General features: G+C 47.7%; 1 protein-coding gene across 1 annotated transcript in view; it reads right to left on the reverse strand.

Moving 5' to 3' along the window:
* Positions 1-20,370, reverse strand: part of rhbdl1 (rhomboid, veinlet-like 1 (Drosophila)) — a 300,633-nt gene extending 280,263 nt beyond the window's left edge. Inside the window, exon 1 of the mRNA XM_086000695.1 lies at positions 19,982-20,370. Within this exon, the coding sequence (XP_085856821.1) occupies positions 19,982-20,176 (195 nt within the window). The 5' untranslated portion in view covers positions 20,177-20,370. The remainder of the gene's footprint in view (positions 1-19,981) is intronic.
* Positions 20,371-20,964: the final 594 nt, after the last annotated feature.

Raw genomic sequence — 20,964 nt, forward strand, 5'->3', positions numbered from 1 at the left:
CAAATAAGATATATGGCAGGATTTAGTGATTTACCAAAATATACTCGGCCACTGTCTTGGGCCTACAAACCTCAATCACCCTTCTGTAATCATCAGTTATGTTCCCAACACATTTCAGTCGTTTACTTTTTAATAAATCACCCAGTTTCATCATGGATCCTCTAAAAATAACCCAAGTGCAGGCTCTCTACTGCGTGGCCCTGAACTGATTCATTTCCTTACCTCTTGCAGGTTCATTAAGCTGCTCCTTGCTCTCTCGGCTGGTCTCAGTTATTAACTAGGAAAGAACAGGCATTTCAGTTTGTCCTCCTGTGTCAGGCCACTAGCCTCCAAGCTTGTCACATTACAATCAGCTATTAACTTGTTAAAAATAAGACAGTGCCATTGATGAATTGATAGAAAAAGTTGCTACAAAATTATAATATATACAGGGGAATTATTTTATAGCAAAATTCTAACCTCTTGGTGAAATGGGCAGAAACATGGCAGATGGTGTTCAATTCGGAGAAGTGTGAAGTGATATACTTTGGGAGGACTGTTATGGAAAGACAGTATTGTGGTGAAACCACCAATGAACTCCTGTACAAATGAATAACTGTCTTTAAAGCAATGTTACAGCACCTATGTCCGTTTGCTGAGTGTAAACAAGCTTTCTGTAAAAACCCTGAAACAACGCGATGACGTCATCACGTTGGTCACGTGGTGCCCCGAGTGGCGGGAAACGTGATGACGTCATGACATCAGAGGTGGGAGGTTCTGAGTTCAGACCTCGTGGAACAAGCTACTATATAGACCTGTTTGCTGTTGCTCCTGCATGTTTTTGTTTTGTTCACCAGTTTAATTAAATTCGGTTCATTACTGAACTGATTCAACCTCAGTGATTTAGATAGGAATCCGTTGATTCCTACATTGGTGACCCTGAAGCTTCGCAGACGATTTTCGCGGAGGCAAGCTTGAGAACAAGATGGATGTAAATGCAGCGAGTTTGAAGCTCCCTCAATTTTGGGAACAACAGGCAGCCTCCTGGTTCGTTCAAGCGGAGGCTCAGTTCCAACTGCGAAACATAGTGCTGGATCAGACCCGTTACCTGTGTGTGGTCTCCACACTGGACAGCTCGACGGCTTCCCACATTATCAGCCTGCTGGAGACCCCGCCCGTGGAGAACAAGTACAAAACGCTCAAGGCGCGCCTCATGCAAGTATTCGGTCTCACAAAGGCGGAGAGCGCACGACGCTTGCTCGCACTCCCCGGGTTAGGCGATGCTAAGCCTTCCGAGTTGATGAGCCACATGCTCACCCTCCTCGGGTCTGAGCCGCAGTGTTTTATATTTCGTGAACTGTTCCTGAGCCAGCTCCCTGAGCAGGTACAAGCAGCCCTGGCCAGGTCGACGGCTACGGACGGTGTGGCGCTCGCGGCCAAAGTCGCCACCATTTACGCGGTGATGCAACAGTATTGCGCCACCTCGACGCGCCCCGCCTCCAAGAACCCCGCCTCGGCACCTCCACAGACCGGCCTTTGCTACTACCAGGCCCGTTTCGGTCAGAATGCTAGATGCTGCCAACCCCCGTGTAAATTCGTGCCGCCAGCACCGAGAAAGCAGCAACACCAATTGCGCGACCAGAAGGGAAGCCCCGAGGTCGGTTTCGCCTCCACAATGACAGTTGGTGATTCCGGGAAATTGTTGTACATCACCGACTCCATTTCGGGCCGGCGTTTCTTATGCGAGACGGGCGCTCAGTGCAGCATCCTCCCCGCTTCGGTTCTCGACGTCCGATCTGGGCGGCGCGGTCCTCCACTACAGGCCGCCAATGGCAGCGCCATCCGTACGTACGCGAAGCGGCGTATCCGATTGTGTCTCGGCGGCCAACTCTTCCACTGGGAGTTTATCACCGCCACGATACCACTGGCAATCCTCGGTGCCGATTTTTTCTGCACGCATGACCTACTGGTCGACGTACGTAATCACCGCCTGATCCATGCCACCTCACGAGCCCCCATCCCCTGTTTTCGGGGCTCCGGCACGACCCACGCGGTTGCCCGCACCGAGTCGCCGCCCGACGAGTTCGCCCGCCTGCTCAAGGAATTTCCGGCGCTCGCTCGACCCACTTTCCCTGCAACGACCGCCAAACACGGTGTTGAACACCACATTGCGATGACCGGCCCCCCGGTTTACGCCCGGGCTCGGCGATTAGAGGCCAGTAAACTCGAGGCCGCGAAGGCGGAATTCGCCACTATGGAGCGATTGGGCATCTTTCGCCGATCTGATAGTCCCTGGTCGTCTCTGCTACACATCGTGCCAAAGCCCGGCGGTAGGTGGTGGCCTTGTGGTGATTATCGGCGCCTCAACGAGGTCACAACTCCAGACCGGTACCCGATACCGTATATTCAAGATTTTTCCGCCCATTTGGCCGGCACGTCGTGGTTCTCCAAGATCGACCTCGTCCACGGATACCACCAGGTGCCCGTCCACCCTCAGGACGTCCAGAAAACGGCAGTCATTACCCCATTTGGCCTTTTTGAATTTTTACGGATGCCTTTCGGGCTTAAAAATGCGGCGCAGGCATTCCAACGCCTCATGGATTTGGTGCTCCGGGATCTCAAATTCCTTTTCGTATACCTCGATGACACCCTCGTCGCCAGCACGTCAAAGGAAGAACACCTACGTCACCTGCGCGTCTTTTTCCGCCGTCTCCAGGAACATGGCCTTATAGTTAACCCAAACAAGTGCCACTTTGGACTGAGGCAGATCGATTTTCTGGGCCACCGCATCACCGCGGAAGGGGCACTGCCACTCAGGGCGAAAGTGGCAGCTGTCGCGGCGTTCCCACGGCCGCAATCCGTCAAGGCGCTCCAAGAATTCCTCGGCATGGTAAACTTTTACCATCGCTTTGTCCCCCGGGCCGCCCAGCTCATACGGCCGCTCTACGAGGCACTCCGAGGGAAACCGGGGAAAGAACCGGTGATCTGGTCGTCGGTCATGGACCGCGCATTTGGGGACACGAAGGAGGCCCTCGCCAATGCGACGATGTTAGCGCACCCGCTGCCCGGTGCCACCATCGTGCTCACGATAGATGCGTCGGACTACGCCGTCGGCGCCGTGCAAGAGCAATGGGTCGACAGGGCATGGCAACCTCTGACGTTTTTTAGCCGCCAGTTACGTAGTAACGAACGTAGCTATAGCACATTTGACCGAGAGCTGTTGGCGTTGTTCCTGGCCATCTGCCACTTTTGTTTTTTATTGGAAGGACACCAATTCGTCGCTTTCGTGGATCACAAGCCCCTGACATTTGCCATGGCCAAGACGACTGAGCCGTGGTCGGCCCGACAGCAGCGGCAACTCACTTTCATCTCCGAGTTTACCACCGACATCCGCCATGTGGCCGGCAAAGACAACGTGGTTGCCGACTGCCTTTCGCGTGCGGCCGTCCAACTGGGTCTCGACTATTCACTAATGGCGGTCGACCAAGCGGCTGACCCGGAGACGCACGCTTTCCGTTCCGATTCGTCCGGCCTGCGGCCAGTGGACGTACTTTTCCACTCAGACGGCACATCCTTGCTCTGCGATGTCTCCCTGGGAGACCCACGCCCGATCGTTCCGTCATCCTGGCGCAGGGAAGTCTTCGATATCATGCACAACCTCGCCCACCCGGGTGTGCGGGCTTCACAGAAGTTGTTAGCATCCAAGTTTGTCTGGAGGGGAATGCGAAAAGATGTGCGCGACTGGGCCAACACCTGTGTCGTGTGCCAGAGAGCGAAGGTGCAGCGCCACGTTAAAGCTCCTGTCGCCGTTTTCGAGGTACCGGAGCGGCGATTCGATCATGTTCATATCGACTTCGTGGGCCCACTACCACCATCACAAGGGTTCACGTATCTGCTGACGATTGTCGACTGTACCACCAGATGGCCGGAGGCCATTCCATTGACGTCCACCACCTCCGCGGACGTCGCCCGGGCTTTTCTTTCATCCTGGGTTGCCCGTTTCGGCGTGCCGTCGGACATTTCATCGGACCGCGGGCCGCAGTTCTCCTCTGCTTTGTGGAACGCCGTGGCTTCAGAACTGGGCGCCAAGCTCCATCGCACCACAGCTTACCACCCGCAGGCCAATGGGTTATGCGAACGCTTCCATTGTTCTTTGAAGGCATCGCTCCGGGCCACCCTCCAAGGGACTGCGTGGATGGATAAGTTGCCATGGGTAATGCTCGGGTTGCGCACGGCACCTAAAGAGGACCTGCAGGCGTCGGCCGCCGAACTGGTCTATGACCAGCCGCTCAGGGTCCCCGGCGAGTTTCTCCCGTCGCCGACGCGTCCGTGGTCCGCCACTGAACAACTGGAGGCTCACCGAGCCGCGGCACACGCTTTCCGGCCCATTCCGACTTCACAGCATGGACTGCCTGCGTCACATGTTCCGCCAACGCTCATGAGGGCTAAATTCATTTTTGTACGGCACGATGCCCACCGTAGTCCCCTCATGCCTCCATACACGGGCCCCTTCCGAGTACTGAAGGCGGGCGTCAAGAGTTTTCTGGTAGACGTCGGCGGGACGCCCGACTACATTTCCGTGGACCGCCTCAAGGCTGCACACCTGGACCTCGGCCAGCCAGTCGAAACAGCGCAGCCGCCGCATCGTGGGCGACCGCCTGCGGCCGCTACGCCTGGCCCATCGGCCCCGCGGCCCGGCTCCTCTCCTGCACCGTCCATTCCTCTCCGGGAATACCGGAGTCGCTCCGACAGGATTGTCCGACCTCCTCTGCGATTGACTTTGATGATTAAAGACACTTCTGGGGGGGCGCATGTGGTAAAACCACCAATGAACTCCTGTACAAATGAATAACTGTCTTTAAAGCAATGTTACAGCACCTATGTCCATTTGCTGAGTGTAAACAAGCTTTCTGTAAAAACCCTGAAACAACGCGATGACGTCATCACGCTGGTCACGTGGTGCCCCGAGTGGCGGCAAACGTGATGACGTCATGACATCAGAGGTGGGAGGTTCTGAGTCCAGACCTCGTGGAACAAGCTACTATATAGACCTGTTTGCTGTTGCTCCTGCATGTTTTTGTTTTGTTCACCAGTTTAATTAAATTCGGTTAATTTACTGAACTGACTCGACCTCAGTGATTTAAATAGGAATCCGTTGATTCCTACAGTATACTATAAATGGCAGGATTTTGAAAAGTGCAGATGAGCAGAGTGACCCTGTGTCCACATACACAAATCCTTAAAGGTGTTGGGCAAGTTGATAAGATGGTTAAAAAAGCATCTGGGTTTATAAATAGAGGATTAGAATATAAAAGCAAAGAGATCATGCTAGCACTTTATAAATCACAGGTTAGGCCTCAGCTGGAGTATTCTGGACAATTCTGGGCACCACACTTCAGGAAAGATATAAAGGCATTAGAAATGGTACAGAGGAGATTTACCAGGATGTTTCCAGGGATGAGGGACTTCAGTTATGAGGAGAGGTTGGAAAAATTAGGACTGTTCTCTTTGGAACAGAGAAGGTTAAGAGGTGACCTAATAGAGGTTTTCAAGATGATGAGAGGTTTTGATAGAGTAGATAGAGAAAAAGTATTCCTTCTGGCAAGTGAGTCAATAACTAGAGGCCATGGCCGTGAAATTCAACACCTTAGCACCAGTAGTTCAGGCCTTTTAAAAAATAAAATGGCGGCCGCCTCACTTCCAACATGGCCCACACTGTTCGCCATCTTGGGGAGGGTGATAGCGTGGGCGATACGTGCGTATGCCTGCAGTATGCAGAGTAGGCAGATTGTGACGTTAGTCAGTGTGTAACGCTGATCTGATGCACGACCTGCCATTTTGGACATCGCCGCTCCATTCCACGCCCACTCCTAAACATGCACAGCTGAGGGATCCCCTTAAAGGGATGCATCCAACTTGCAGGTAAGTTGATTATTTCTCTTGTACTGGCTCTTGCAGAGTTTGTAGGAGTACTGGGTTGCTGGAAGACATTTCAAAAGTTGTTAAAGTGTGCAGGGAGTGCTGCTGGACGTTGGGAAGGTGTTGGCTGTTGCTGGAAGGCCTCTGAGTTCACCACTTGGTCCCAGTCACGGGGGCTCTAGTTGCAGCCCCCCCTCGCACTGCAGCTTGACAGGGAGATGGAGCAGAGGCAGCAAAGAAGACGAGCTGCTCGCAGAGGGAGGATGAGGGGGAGGAGGGCTCTCAGCAGGGGGCCTTACCCACCTAGGGTCTTCAGGGAGCACTTCTCCTACCTGCACCTAAGCCAGGAGCAGTGTGTTCGCCGGCTCCGCTTCACCGAGGAGGTGGTCACAGAATTCTGCCACCTCTTGGAACCAGACTTACAGCCTCAGAGCAGAGCGACACCGGCTCTGCCAGTGGCCCTCAAGGTGACTGTGGCCCTGAATTTATCGCCAGCAGATCCTTCCAGGCTAAAACAGGCGACATAGCAAACATCTCACAGTTCACCGTCCAGCGCTGTATCCAGGAGGTCACAGAGGCTCTGTAGTCTATGAGATGGGACTTCATTATCAGAAAGAAGCAGGAGGAGCACGTGGCTTTGGCAGGATATCGGGCTTCCCCGTGGTGCAGTGCGCCATCAACTGCACACATGTGGCTTTGCGGGCACCGCATCTCAATGGTGGGATGTTCCTTAACCACAAAGGGTACCACTCACTTAATGTGCAGTTGGTGTGCGACCACGGCCAGCACATCATGATGGTGAATGCTCGGTATCCTGGCAGCAGTCATCGAAGCGGGTGTCCCAATTCGTAATGATCTGCTGCATCCTCCACAACTTGGCCATCATGAGGGCGCAACTCTTGCCACCATGGGTTCCACAACCACCTCAGGAGGAGGAGGATGAGGACGAAGGGAGGATGCAGCCTGTAAATCCACGTTTTGGACGGGTTGTCTGTGAGCACATCCTCAGACTCTGCTTCCCCTCAATGAAACCCCAGATCCCCGTTGCTCAACACTTCATCAGCTTACCATCCCTCTGTCACGGAACATCACAGCGTCCTCTTGGCCACAATGCTGAAATGAAAGCCACCACAAAACGAACATTCCAAACATAATTTATGAATGATTCATTCCAATACGACATAACAAAATCAACTAATCACCCTTGTGCATTCCCTTAGTGCCTGTCTTTCGTGCGCCTTTGCCTATCCTAGTGCTCCTACAAAGTGCTACCCCACAGTAGCTGCAGCATGGCTGGTGGAAGGCCGCTGACCATCAGTGGGTTAGACTGCAGATGGCCTTGCAGGATGACCTCGAGCAGCTCTGGGCCTAGAAAGCCCGGCAGTGGACTGCACTACCTCAGCATGGGCGGCTGGCTCACAGGCAACAGCAAGGGCACTGGAGGAGTGGCAGTGGTGGAAGTACGAATGCTGTCATCCTGAGAGAGGACAGCAGGTTTGTGCTCAATGAAGCAACTGGCACTTCCCCGGGGCGGTGCCTCTGCAATCCTAGTACTGTAATCTGTTGGAGGACAGATGGCTGTACTGCTGCGAGACCCTGCAAGCCCCTTTCCACACTGGTAAATGCAGCCCCGATGGCAGCAAGCTGAACCTGCATGAGAGCAGTCTGAGCTTCCACTGCAGCACTCAGACGTTGGGTCGCTTCTGCTTGTGCTACAATGGAGGCTGAGGCATCACCCATAGACCCTGCATCATGGTTGGGTCCACAAGTTTTCTAATGGAATTGCTCATCACTTCCATCCTGGAAATCATGGGTTCCAAGCTCTCTGCAAGGTGGTGGAAGCTGATTCTATAAATAATTTTAAAAGGGAGTTGGACAAGTACTTGAGGATGAGGAACTTACTGGGTTACAGACAAAAAGTGGGGATGTGGGACTAACCATGACTGCTCTTTCTAAGAGCCAGCACAGGCACGACAGGCTGAATGGCCTCCTTCTGTGCTGTAAGTTTCTATGATTCTCTTAACTAACCCCATTATAGCTAAACCATCTGATGTTAGGGTTAAATATAATAATTACCCACCACAAGATGAATTCCAAAAATTAGGATTAAACCTGATAAAACCTGGGAACATCTACATCCGCTTGCTGCAGTTCAGGTGTGACACATGCAATTGCTTTTCCTGTTTGGTGCATGGAGCACTTCATCTTCTCTGCTAACTTTTGGGTCGCATTGACATAGGCTGCACCTTCAGTCAGCTGTGTCACGTACAGATGGCTGAAAAATGTTCCACGGGTGAAGTGGTGATAGAATGTAACAAATGTTTTTTTTTTAATGTTGTCCTTCCAAACTTGCTTTGTCGGTTAAAGCCAACGTTTTCAGGTTACAACCATCGGGTTTCATTGACCTGCAAAAGCCCATCTTTGCTCAGAGCTGAACTGATCCCATTTTTTTGACCCGAATTCATGAAAAAAAAGCGGAAAAATCGAAGTCTAATACGTGCCCCACTCTATCATCACAATATTGTAAAACCAGGCTTATCCAATGCTGTTGTATTGGCAGGAATCGTCCAACCCTCCTAGTTGAGGATTGCAATCTCAATCTCACAATTCCCACAGTGAAAAGTGGTGCAGAAAATCCTGGCTATGTCTTCATCAAGTTTAAAGCTAAAAGGAGTTCATTTGCACAGATCCCGCCAGCTGAAGATGCGGATTCACAGTAAAAGCTGTCTAAAGACAGAACATGGATTAAGCAGGAGGCAGCCTAGTGAAGAGAGACATGAAGAAAGGAATAAACATTTTAAAAAACAGTGATCTCATCCAGCTGTGAGAATGTGGTGTGTAGGAAGAGAGTCAATCTAGAAAAATCATTTAGCATTCTTTCCTAATGGCAGTGAAAGGAGGTTTATGTATTTGTTCTTAGTTGCTGTGATTAGTCTGAATTTTATGAGGCATTGGCAAGTGTTCTCATTACTGACTGAGGTAGGGGTACTTTTTGTTACAGGAAGAAGGTATGTTAAGGGCCCCGATTTTCACCTTTGTGGTTGCAGGTGGACATTCAGGGAAATTAACTTGCATAAACTCACCCTACCCATTGTGCACTTGTCACTAATATGAATGTGTCAGAATTCCTGCATCTAGCTAGGTCAAGACTATTGATGTGTGTACACAAGATTGTCATCTTCAGTAATTATTTGTTCATTCTGACCGACCAACACTCCCAGGTTGGGTGAGGGTCTTGTGCATGAGATTCAACTCTCCGCCCTCCCCCCTCGGGAGCACAGTCTCACACCTCCATGGATTACGCCAGTAATTCACAGCTTCAGTCCAATGTCTCTGCTGCTTTCTTTCACTCTCCAGCAGTAACTGAAGAATATCAATGACAGTCACTGCATCAGCAGTAACATGTTAATGAAATTGCCCACCTCCACCCCACCTCGGTCTGTCTCCACTAAAACCCTCATATATGCCTTTGTCACCTCCAGACCAAATTACTCCAACACTCTCCTGGTTGACTCCCAAACTCCACGGTCTGTAAACTTCAGTTCAACCAAAACTCTGCCACCCGTATCCTATCCTGCACAAAGTCCTGCTCACCCGTTATCCCATCCTTACTAGCTTCCAGTCCCCAACACCTCAAATTTAAAATTGTCACCTTAAATCCCATCAAGCTCTCACTCTTCCCTATTTCTCAATTTCAATTTTATTTGTCACATAACCAAATACAACAAGTGAAATCCAGTCAGTGAAATGCTTTTTTCTTAACGAGCCGAGCCGAGCGCACCAATCAGCAAAGGACACTTAGCTGCCTGGTATGCACGGAGCCCGCAAGGACGGCAGTTCGGACCAGGGAGCGAGGTGAGGCGGAGCCCGGTATAAAAACCGGCGCGAGCACCGAGGCCCGACCAGTTCGGACCAGGGAGCGAGGTGAGGCGGAGCCCGGTATAAAAACCGGCGCGAGCACCGAGGCCCGACCAGTTCGGACCAGGGAGCGAGGTGAGGCAGAGCCCGGTATAAAAACCGGCGCAAGCACCGAGGCCCGACCAGTTCGGACCAGGGAGCGAGGTGAGGCGGAGCCCGGTATAAAAACTGGCGCGAGCACCAAGGCCCGACCAGTTCAGACCAACTCAGCAGCGGGGAGAGAGGTAAAAAGTAATCAGAGTGTGACGTCACCAGGGAGCAGGTAAGTGATTGGTTGGTGAGTATTTCTCTTTTTTAAACTTTAACTCTGTGGTTTATAGTTGCTAAGGTCTTTCTGGTGTAGCGGGGACTGTTGGTAAACCATACAAGTGCCTTAGAGTTTATCTTTAATTGGTGATAGTGAATTAATTTAAATTAATTAAAGGGTAAATCATGCCAGGAGAGCCCAGCCCCGTGTTATGCTCCTCTTGCTCTATGTGGGAATTCAGGGACACTGCCGGTGTCCCTGATGACCACGTGTACCAGAAATGCATCCAGCTGCGGCTACTAGCAGACCGCATTGCGGCGCTGGAGCTGCGGATGGATGGGCTTTGGAGCATTCACGATGCTGAGAGGGTCGTGGATAACACGTTTGATGAGGTGGTCACACCGCAGGTAAGGGCTGCACAGGCAGAAGGGAAATGGGTGACCATCAGGCAGCGCAGTAGAGGCAGGCAGGTAGTGCAGGGGACCCCTGTGGCCATCCCCCTCTCAAACAGGTATACCGATTTGGATACTGTTGAGGGGGATGACTTACCAGAGGAAGGCAGCAGCAGCTAACTTCCCGGCACCAGGGGTGCTTCTGCTGCTCAGGAAGGGAGGAAAAAGAGTGGGAGAGCAATAGTGGTAGGGGATTCTATCGTAAGGGGAACAGATAGGCGTTTCTGTGGCCGTAGACATGACTCCAGGATGGTTTGTTGCCTCCCTGCCAGGGTCAAGGATGTCACTGAATGGCTGCAGGGCATTCTGAAGGGGGAGGGTGAACAGTCAGAGGTCGTGGTTCACATTGGGACCAATGACATGGGTAGGAAGAGGGATGCGGTCCTGCAGCAAGAATTTAGGGAGCTAGGTAGCAGATTAAAGAGCAGGACCTCAAAGGTTGTAATCTCTGGATTACTCCCGGTGCCACGTGCTAGTGAGTATAGGAATAGGAGGATAGAGCAGATGAATGCGTGGCTAAAGAGTTGGTGCAGGAGGGAGGGCTTTAGTTTCCTGGATCACTGGGCCTGCTTCTGGGGAAGGTGGGACTTGTACAAGTCGGACGGGTTGCACCTGAACCAGAGCGGGACAAATATCCTTGCGGGGAGGTTTGCTAGCACTGTTCGGGGGGGTTTAAACTAAAATGGCAGGGGGTTGGGAACCTGAGCAGGGAGACAGAGGAAAGGGAAACAGGGATAAAAGCAAAACATAGGAAGGAGAAAAACAAAAGCGGCAGTCAGAGAAATCAACGGTTTAAATCAAACGTGGCCACAGTAAATAATAATTCTAATAGGTCTAAGAGCGTTAAAAAAACAAGCCTGAAGGCTTTGTGTCTTAATGCGAGGAGCATTTGTAATAAGGTGGACGAATTGGCTGCGCAAATAGAGGTAAACTAATATGATTTGGTTGGGATTACAGAAACGTGGCTCAAGGATGGCCAAGACTGGGAACTCAACATCCAGGGGTATTCGATATTCAGGAAAGATAGGCAAAAAGGAAAGGGAGGTGGGGTAGCATTACTGGTTAAAGAAGGGATTAATACAATTGTAATGAAGGATATTAGCTCTGATGATGTGGAATCTGTATGGGTAGAATTGAGAAATACTGAGGGGAAAAAACCATTAGTGGGAGTGGTATATAGACCTCCCAACAGTAAGGCAGAGGTTGGGGATGGCATTAAAAGCGAAATTAAAGAAGCGTGCAATAAGGGCACAGCAGTCATCATGGGTGACTTTAATCTACATATAGATTGGGCTAACCAAATTAGTAACAACACTGTGGAGGAGGAATTCCTGGAGTGTGTACGGGATGGTTTCCTGTACCAATATGTCGAGGAACCAACCAGAGATCAGGCCATCTTAGACTGGGTATTATGTAACGAGAAAGGATTAATTAGCAATCTTGTTGTACGAGGCCCCTTGGGTCTGAGCGATCATAATATGATCGAATTCTTCATTAAGATGGAGAATGAAGTAGTTGACTCAGAGACTAGGGTCCTCAATTTAAATAAAGGAAACTACGATGGTCTGAGGAGCGAGTTGGGTAGGATTGATTGGGGAATGGCACTCAAAGGGTTGACGGTGGATAGGCAATGGCAAACATTCAAAGACCGAATGGATGAGCTACAGAATTTGTTCATCCCAGTTTGGCATAAAAATAAAACAAAAAAGGTGACTCAACCGTGGCTAACAAGGGAAATTAGGGATAGCATAAGATCCAAGGAAATGACATATAAACTGGCCAGAAAAAGCAATAATCCTGAGGATTGGGAGCAGTTTAGCATTCAACAAAGGAGGACAAAGGGATTAATTAAGAAAGGGAAAATAGAATATGAGAGTAAGCTAGCCGGGAACATAAAAACTGACTGTAAAAGCTTTTATAGATATGTGAAGAGAAAAAGATTGGTGAAGTCAAGCATAGGTCCCTTACAGTCAGAATCAGGGGAATTTATAATGGGAAACAAAGAAATGGCAGACCAACTAAATTCATACTTTGGTTCTGTCTTCACAAAGGAGGACACAAATAACCTCCCAGAGATGCCGGGGAACATAGGGTCTGATGAAAGGGTGGAACTGAAAGAAATCAGTATTTGTAGGGAAATGGTGTTAGGAAAATTGATGGGACTGAAGGCCGATAAATCCCCAGGGCCTGATAATCTACATCCCAGGGTACTTAAGGAAGTGGCCCTAGAAATAGTAGATGCATTGCTGGTCATCTTCCAGAACTCGATAGACTCTGGAACAGTACCCATGGATTAGAGGGTAGCTAATGTTACCCCACTATTCAAGGTGGTAGAGAAAAAGCGGGGAATTATAGACCGGTAAGCCTGACATCGGTAGTGGGGAAAATGCTAGAATCTATTATAAAAGATGTAATAGCAGAGCACTTGGTAAGCAGTGACAGGATCGGACAAAGTCAACATGGATTTACAAAAGGTAAATCATGCTTGACTAATCTACTGGAATTTTTTGAGGATGTAACTGGTAAAATAGATAAGGGAGAACCAGTGGATGTGGTGTATTTGGACTTTCAGAAGGCTTTCGATAAGGTCCCACATAAGAGATTAGCGTGCAAAATTAAGGCACATGGGATTGGGGGCAAGGTATTGACTTGGATAGAGAACTGGTTGGTGGACAGAAAGCAAAGAGTTGGAATAAACGGGTCGTTTTCCGAGTGGCAGGCAGTGACTAGTGGGGTACCGCAAGGATCGGTCCTAGGGCCCCAGCTATTCACAATATATATTAATGATCTGGACGAGGGAATTGGATGTAATATCTCCAAATTTGCAGACGACACAAAGCTGGGTGGGAGGGTAAGCTGTGAGGAGGATGTCGTGAAACTCCAGTACGATTTGGACAGATTGGGTGATTGGGCAGAAACATGGCAAATGCACTATAATGTGGATAAATGTGAGGTTATCCACTTTGGTGGCAAAAGCAGGAAGGCAGATTATTATTTGAATGGCAATAGATTGGGAGAAGGGGAAGTGCAAAGAGACCTGGGTGTTCTTGTGCACCAGTCGCTGAAGGTAAGCATGCAGGTGCAGCAGGCGGTTAAGAAGGCAAATGGTATGTTGGCCTTCGTAGCAAGAGGGTTCGAGTACAGGAACAAGGATGTCTTGCTACAGTTGTACAGGGCCTTGGTGAGACCGCACCTTGAGTATTGTGTGCAGTTTTGGTCGCCTTACCTGAGGAAGGACGTTCTTGCCATGGAAGGAGTGCAGCGAAGATTCACCAGGCTGATACCTGGGATGGCAGGAATGACGTATGAGGAGAGATTGTGTCGATTGGGATTATACTCACTGGAGTTTAGAAGATTGAGTGGGGATCTCATCGAAACCTATAAAATTCTGTCAGGCCTGGACAGACTAGATGCAGGAAGGATGTTTATGATGGCCGGGGAGTCCAGAACCAGGGGTCATAGTCTAAGGATAAGGGGTAAGCCATTTAGGGCTGAAATGAGGAGGAATTTCTTCACCCAGAGAGTGGTGAACCTGTGGAATTCTCTGCCACAGAGGGCGGTGGAGGCCAGTTCATTAAATATATTCAAAAAAGAGTTGGATATATTTCTTAAGGCTAAAGGGATCAAGGGATATAGGGAGAAGGCAGGGACAGGGTACTGAATTTGGATGATCAGCCATGATCTCATTGAATGGCGGAGCAGGCTCGAAGGGCCGAATGGCCTACTCCTGCTCCTATCTTCTATGTTTCTATGTTTCATCGGCGCCATCACAATAGGGTCCGCTCTCGCCTCGCTCCGCCTTTCCCGCACTCCTGCCTGACAATCTTCTGTAACCTCTTCCAGCTCTACAAGCTGCTTCTAACTCTCCATTCCTCTGACTCTGATCACTTGTGCAACCCTCTCCCTTCGCCTGACCATCGGCGGTCGTACCTTCAGCTGCCTAGGCCCCACACTCTGGAATTCTCTCACTAAGTACCCTCTACTTCTCCACATTCCTTTCCTCCTTAAAGTCCACCTCTTTGACCAAGCTTTTGGTCAGACCTCCTAATCGCTCCTTTGTTGATTAGAAACAGGAATTGCTAGGTGGAAAAAAGACCAAAGTCCATCAAATATGCCTTATACCATCCTTTCAAATAAAACTGTTGGACTATAACCTGGTGTTGTGTGACTTCTTACATTTATACCATCCTGGTTGTCACATGATACAATAATAATGGAGTTGTTCACTAATTATGGCAATCAATCTCTATCAATTAGTCTACAACAGCCCCAGACATGAGGCGAGGGAAACCTCTACCGGTGGAATCTTTGAGAACCATAGGTCCAAAGTTACCTGTTTCTTCCAAGCACGCTACACATACTACATGACTCAAATTACTCATATACCTTATCCCAAAATATTATTTTCTGAAAGAAATCTACCTGATTCGCATCTGAATGAATCAACGCTATCTGCTTCCACCATCTCCCTCGGGAGCCTATTCCATAGATTTATCACTCGCTCACTGAAATAACGGAATAGATTTTGACTTTTGGGCAATGGAAGAGAAGAAATAGGAGTCCCGATGCAGCTCGCCAGATTGAACACTGAAAATCGGCCAGAGCTGCAGCCAGCAAGGTAAGATACAGTCGGGGTCACTGCGCAGGCTCCCACTAGTTCCTACCTAAAATTGTAATTGAGGTCCTATTTATGTTATAAGACCTCAATTTCCATATTAAAAGGGGCCTATCGCCTGAATCAGGTGGGCGCTTTGGACACCCAGCGGTAGGCCCCTTTTAAAATGGAGCCAGCCGCATTGCCGGTGTTAATGGGATGATAAGGCTACTTACTCCATTCTGAGGCCGTTACCGCCCCATTAATGCCAGGCGAGGGCACGCAAAATTGACCCCAATGTTTCCGCAGATTAGTTTTAACTTTACCCCCTTTCAAGCACAGGCCGTGTCCTTTGATTCTGTTGTTCTGGACAAGGTGAAACAGCTCATCATCATCTACCTTATCGCTTTAGAATCCCCAAAACAGCAATCATAAAACCTCTCACCATCTCTTTTCCTGTGAGAGCATGCCCAAATTACTCATTATAATAAGCTCATCATAATCCATTCCCTCCACTCCCTCAATCATTCTGGTTGCCCACTTTTGTATCCTTCAAGAGCTGCAATATCCTTTCTGTACTGCGGTGACCAGAACTGTGCACAGTATTGTAAGTGCAGTCACACCAATGATTTATAAAGTGGCATGATTACCTCACTATTTTGGCTTAATATTGACCCTTTAATACATCCCAACATCTGAATTGTTTCACTCACTGCCACCAGGCATTGTTGCAATAGCTTCAATTTATTGTTGACCAGGACCTCTTTCATGTTCCATACACATCATTTTCTTTCAATTTAAGTAATAGTCCCTTCCCGGATTTTTTGTCCCCAATGCAGTTTGCATTTCTCTTGATTGAATTTAACTTGCCACCTGTCTGCCCAATTCCCAAGTATATTAAAATCCTCCTGTATCCTATCCTATTCATCTGCAAATTTAGCCACTGTGATTGGGACTCCTAGCTTCAGTTCAACATCCATTTTTTTTCTTTACGCCTCTGTAAAGTACCTTGGGATATTTTTTTCTATGTTAAAGATGCTATATAATTGCAAGTTGTTGTTTTTGTTGACCTCAGATAGCTAAGCCTTTCTCTGAAAAACAACTTGCCGGCCTGGACTTTCCTCCATGAGTGCAACCCAGAAGTTGCACTGGAATATACCCGAAGCTGTGCCCATTTTACCGATGTCTTTACCAATGTTAAAAAACGCCCACGCATCCTCCCAACTCATTAGAATATGCCCAGAATCAAAATGGGTGTAAATTAGCACAAATCAGCGGAAAGCAGTGGAAACAATCAGGGGCCAAGTAAACGCCAAACCCACACCAGTATATTTCTTCTTTGAGTTTCAACTCATTTAACCATCATTCATGCATATCAGGCACAGTATTTTTAAGAACCTGCAATTGAGGTAGCTTTTCAATTTTTAATGTGACTTATATTTTACCTTAGAAATTCATTAAAAGAAACGGACAATACAGAGCAGGTCTCAGTAAGGATAATGGGGGAGAAATTCGGTATCGCCCCGTTTGGGGCGCAATTATCGGCCGGGGGCAAAGTTTAGCGCCTGGCGCTAATTATCGCCTCCGACTGCAAACTTGGCTTCTATCACCCCTGGAGGTGATTGAAGCGTGAAATCAGGTGCTGCACACCTCTCTTAAGGTGCTAACGCCGAGGAGCGAGGCGCTACCTCAGAGCGCTGGCGAAGCTCATGGGATGTCAGTCAGCAATGGAACACAGACACACTGGCGCCGGCCAGTTCTTAAAGGGGAGGGTCGATCTTGCTCTCCATCCACACCCTGCTCATTGCAGCCTTGAATCTCGGCCTGTACATCAAATCTGCTGGAAAGAACAATGGAGAGGCCCAGGGAAAGAGCTCAGAGTGCAACCCCCATTGTCTCTTCTAAATCGATGCAAGGAAAGTCAAATCAAAATGAACCTGCAAAGTGCTGCTCAGTATCCAAAACTCCTTCATACAACGTTGAATCTCTCCAGAAGTCTCTCTCTCTCAGAATGCGTGGTGCAAAAATGTCACCGACAAAAAAAGGCAGGAAGCAGTCGCCTTTAAATAGCGCTCCCCCAGTCCCTTCCCGACTGCAAAACGCTTCCCTCAACCTGTCGTTGCTATCGGCAGGCGGAAAGGCAGGGGGCGCCACTCAATATCCGGTCTGGGACACTACCGGGACGTTGCACGCTCGACTGACGTCACGATCTGCCGGCGCAGGAGATCGTGGTGGTAGTGTTTCGCGCCGCCGCAAAATGTCTGGTCAATTTCGCGAGTGGCGCAAACATTGCCGTGCCTGGGCGATAGTTACTTTGCGCCCCATTAGCGCCCTCTTAGGACGCTAACAGGAGGCGTAAAGCAGCCAAATTTTCCCCCCAATATTTTTTTAAAACGCTCAAAAAATTGCAATTAAAAGACAAGAAAAATGATTTTGTTTCCTTTTGCGTCTGAAAATCTAGACACGATGTTGGGGGACCAACGAACAAGCGCAGTTAGAGGATACTCGCATTTGAGAGTCAGAGGCATGTCCAGTTTTGTGGGTGGAGATTCATTCGGATGGAAGGTTTGATGAACAGACGTAAAGGATCGCAGAGACTTGGGCGTATTGTAGTTACGTGCGGAACTCACTTAAGCCTAAGATTTGGCGATTTGTTAAGTCATGTAATTTGTTTGCGCGCAGATTACGTGTGTATCTGGGTGCAAATGCGGAGTAAACTCTAGGCCATCATGTTTAATGAAAATGATGTCTTTGCCTTGGGTATGTGGCTACAAATCTCACACCTAGGATTTGCCCAGTGCTGTCAGCTCTGTTTAAAATGTCTCTTCTTTGTGTCACATGGTCCAGACTCCAGCGCTACAGAGAAAAACCCAGCAGGCATAATGGCAACATTTAAAAGTTGTAGTGGGAAATATATTATAACAAAACTTAACTTTTTCGCTTATTTTTAAATAACAGAGACATTTTGACGTGTCAAGGCTCTAACATATTCTTGGGGTTTGAAAAACAGAAAAACAATCACATTTTTTATTACAATTCACCTTGCAAGCCCACGACCTCCACCATCTAGAAGGACAAGGGCAGCAGGTATGTGGGAACACCATCGCCTCCAAGTCACACACCATCCCTACTTGGACATACATCGCTGTTCCTTAATCGTTGCTGCGTCAAAATCTTGGAACTCCTTACCTAACAACATTGTTGGAATACTGTCACCACATGGACTGCAGTGGTTCATGAAAGCAGCCCACCACCACCTTCTCAAGGGAAACTAGGGATGCTGGCCTTGCCTGTGATGTCCATGTCCCAAGAATTTATATAAAAAAGTGACACAAATTCCAATGATCACTTCCTATTCATTCCTATTATACAGAATTACAATGAACCAAGTCACTTCCCCAACATTTCCATTATAAAAGATTTCAATAGGCCAAATTATTTCCCATATACTTTCCCTGTATAGAATTTCTTTGGACTAAATCAAACCTCATTCACTCCCATTACATAGAAATCCAATTAACCAAATCACTTCTCATTCATTCCCATTCCATAGAACTACAATTGGCCAAATGGCTTTTCATTCATTCCTATTATACAAAATTCCTGATTGAGGTATAGCTATTAATGGCATAACTCTGATTGGAGTACAAATTTCCCCCAATTACCCGCCTATGTAATAGTTTACTGAAAAATATCAGTCCAGAGCATGTCAGTCATTTTTCACACATTGACAGCTCTTGTAAGAATTGTATGGTGCATAATCAGGCATTCAAAAATAGATTCAGTTGTAGGATCAGTGATTAAATTAACCAAGATACATATATTACAAATTCCTTTTAAAAAGAGCAATCTCAAGAAGTCACGTTTCAAGCATAACATTTCTTGGAAAATCAGTAATTTTTTTTATCACAATGATTGTATTAATGAATCTTTTAGAGCAATGTTTCTAACACACTTTAATCTATAACTAAGAGATTCAAAAAATAATTTTACTTATGGCTTGGTTAGTCTAATTTGTAATTGCTATGTCTTGTTAAATAATCCTTAGCATGACCCTCTTTTAAAAGATAATATAAAACAGGAATGTATAATACACTGTACAGATTGTAAGGTAACATCAAGGCAACAGCACAGTCATGTTATGGGAATTTAGAGCTAACAGGGCTGAGTTAAAAGAAATGGGCATCATGGTTATAGACAGAGCAGGTTTTTATTAATTTCTGTTCAATTCCCAGAAAACCGTACCTATTAGTTAATGTAGAAGTTACTTTATAATTGAATAAGACCAGCGCCAAAATAGTATTATTGTAAGAGTTTGTGACTCTCCATCCTACTCTTAGTGAGTATCTGCAGTTGACTGCTCTCCTGTCCTAAATCTTCTCCATCACTCTGTTGCTGCACGGCATTCTCTGTTGCTTTCTCTTTCCGATTCCTTTCCTTTCTTTCTTATCCTCACCCCTTATTTCTCACGCCCTTCCTAAGTTATTTTCATTCCGTGTATCAAAGGCTCTTTCCCCTTCTTTTCATTTTTAGCGGTTTTTCCTTTTATCATTTTCTAATTCAGGACTTCTCTCCTCTCTTTATCCTCTCCCTTTCTGAGTAAAGTGCTGTTAGGTTAATAACCTGCTCTCTGACTTCCCTCTTACTTTCGATTTTTCTGAGTCACATCTTGCTTTCCTACATTTTTGCATTCGCTTCCCCCAGCTCCAGTGTTCACATTGCCCTGATATTAGCTAATTATTCAACCAGACAGATAAAATGTAAGATGTGGCTTGTGATTCATTAATATGAGATGGCATTCAGAGTAATGAAAGATAGGAACTCTGGAATGAGATGATCCAAGCGTGGGAGGGTGACTAAAGACATACTGACCTGCTCCTGTATGAGCTGAAGCAGAGAGCTCCTATCCATATACAACCTTGAGCTTGCTGCACACACACCAGGCAAGAATTCTCTGCCTCTCCCAGCACTCAGACAGAAGCACAAGCACTCACAGGCACTGAGGAGAGCTTGCAAGGCAGTACCGATCCAGGCCCTCTCTGCACAACGTCCTTCAACAGCCAACATCTACACCACAGAATGCCAAAAAGCTCCTAGAAGAGATGCAGCCAATCATGTCCAAACAAATTGAGAGTGAGTGACATGGCTCGAACGTTCACTGTAGGATTTTTCACACAGCCTGCTGCCTCAACAGCTCCCTCTGATGAGAGACAGAGGGCCCTGCTCGAACGTAATTACACTTACAGCACTGATACAGGGACCCTACAGCCACACTGCTGCTCTGCAGAGAAACGGAGAGGTATACAGCATCTTAAAGAATATTAACCCTTTCCAAGCTTCAACATGCCTTTCACATGATTCCTCTAAGAGATTGCTGGCATTACATTATTTATTTGATCAATTTTAGAAACAATTATGTAAAAATCCTAAAATTTATATTTAAAAAATAAATAAATGGTTCTTGTCTCCTTTTCCCTCTTTTTGGAGTTTCTCTGCATCAAAACCTAGTCAAGAAGGAAACCAGGTGACCTATTCCCTGTCCTCTATGAATGCCTCTTCATCGGAATTAATCATTAGGTGCAAACGCGCATCCTATTGTTACACGTACAGGGTTTGGGGGACAATGCTTTGTGCCATTCACAGGACGGGGAGGCCTTTCAGCCCATCACACGTAGCCCTTCAACTGCAATAATCCATTCTAAATGCCATTTTGCCATCAATAACTTAAATTTAAAATCATTCCAAGCCAGAGCAATTGTTTATCAATACTAGGTATCCTGTGTGTTTACACAAGCTAACAAAGGCTTATAGTAGTATCAGCTTCATTTCAATGTGACCTAGAGTAACGCCTGTCG

Source organism: Somniosus microcephalus, chromosome 11 (genome assembly GCF_052327205.1).
Source record: "Somniosus microcephalus isolate GS21.2 chromosome 11, FLI_Smic_1.0, whole genome shotgun sequence".
NCBI lineage: Eukaryota > Metazoa > Chordata > Chondrichthyes > Squaliformes > Somniosidae > Somniosus > Somniosus microcephalus.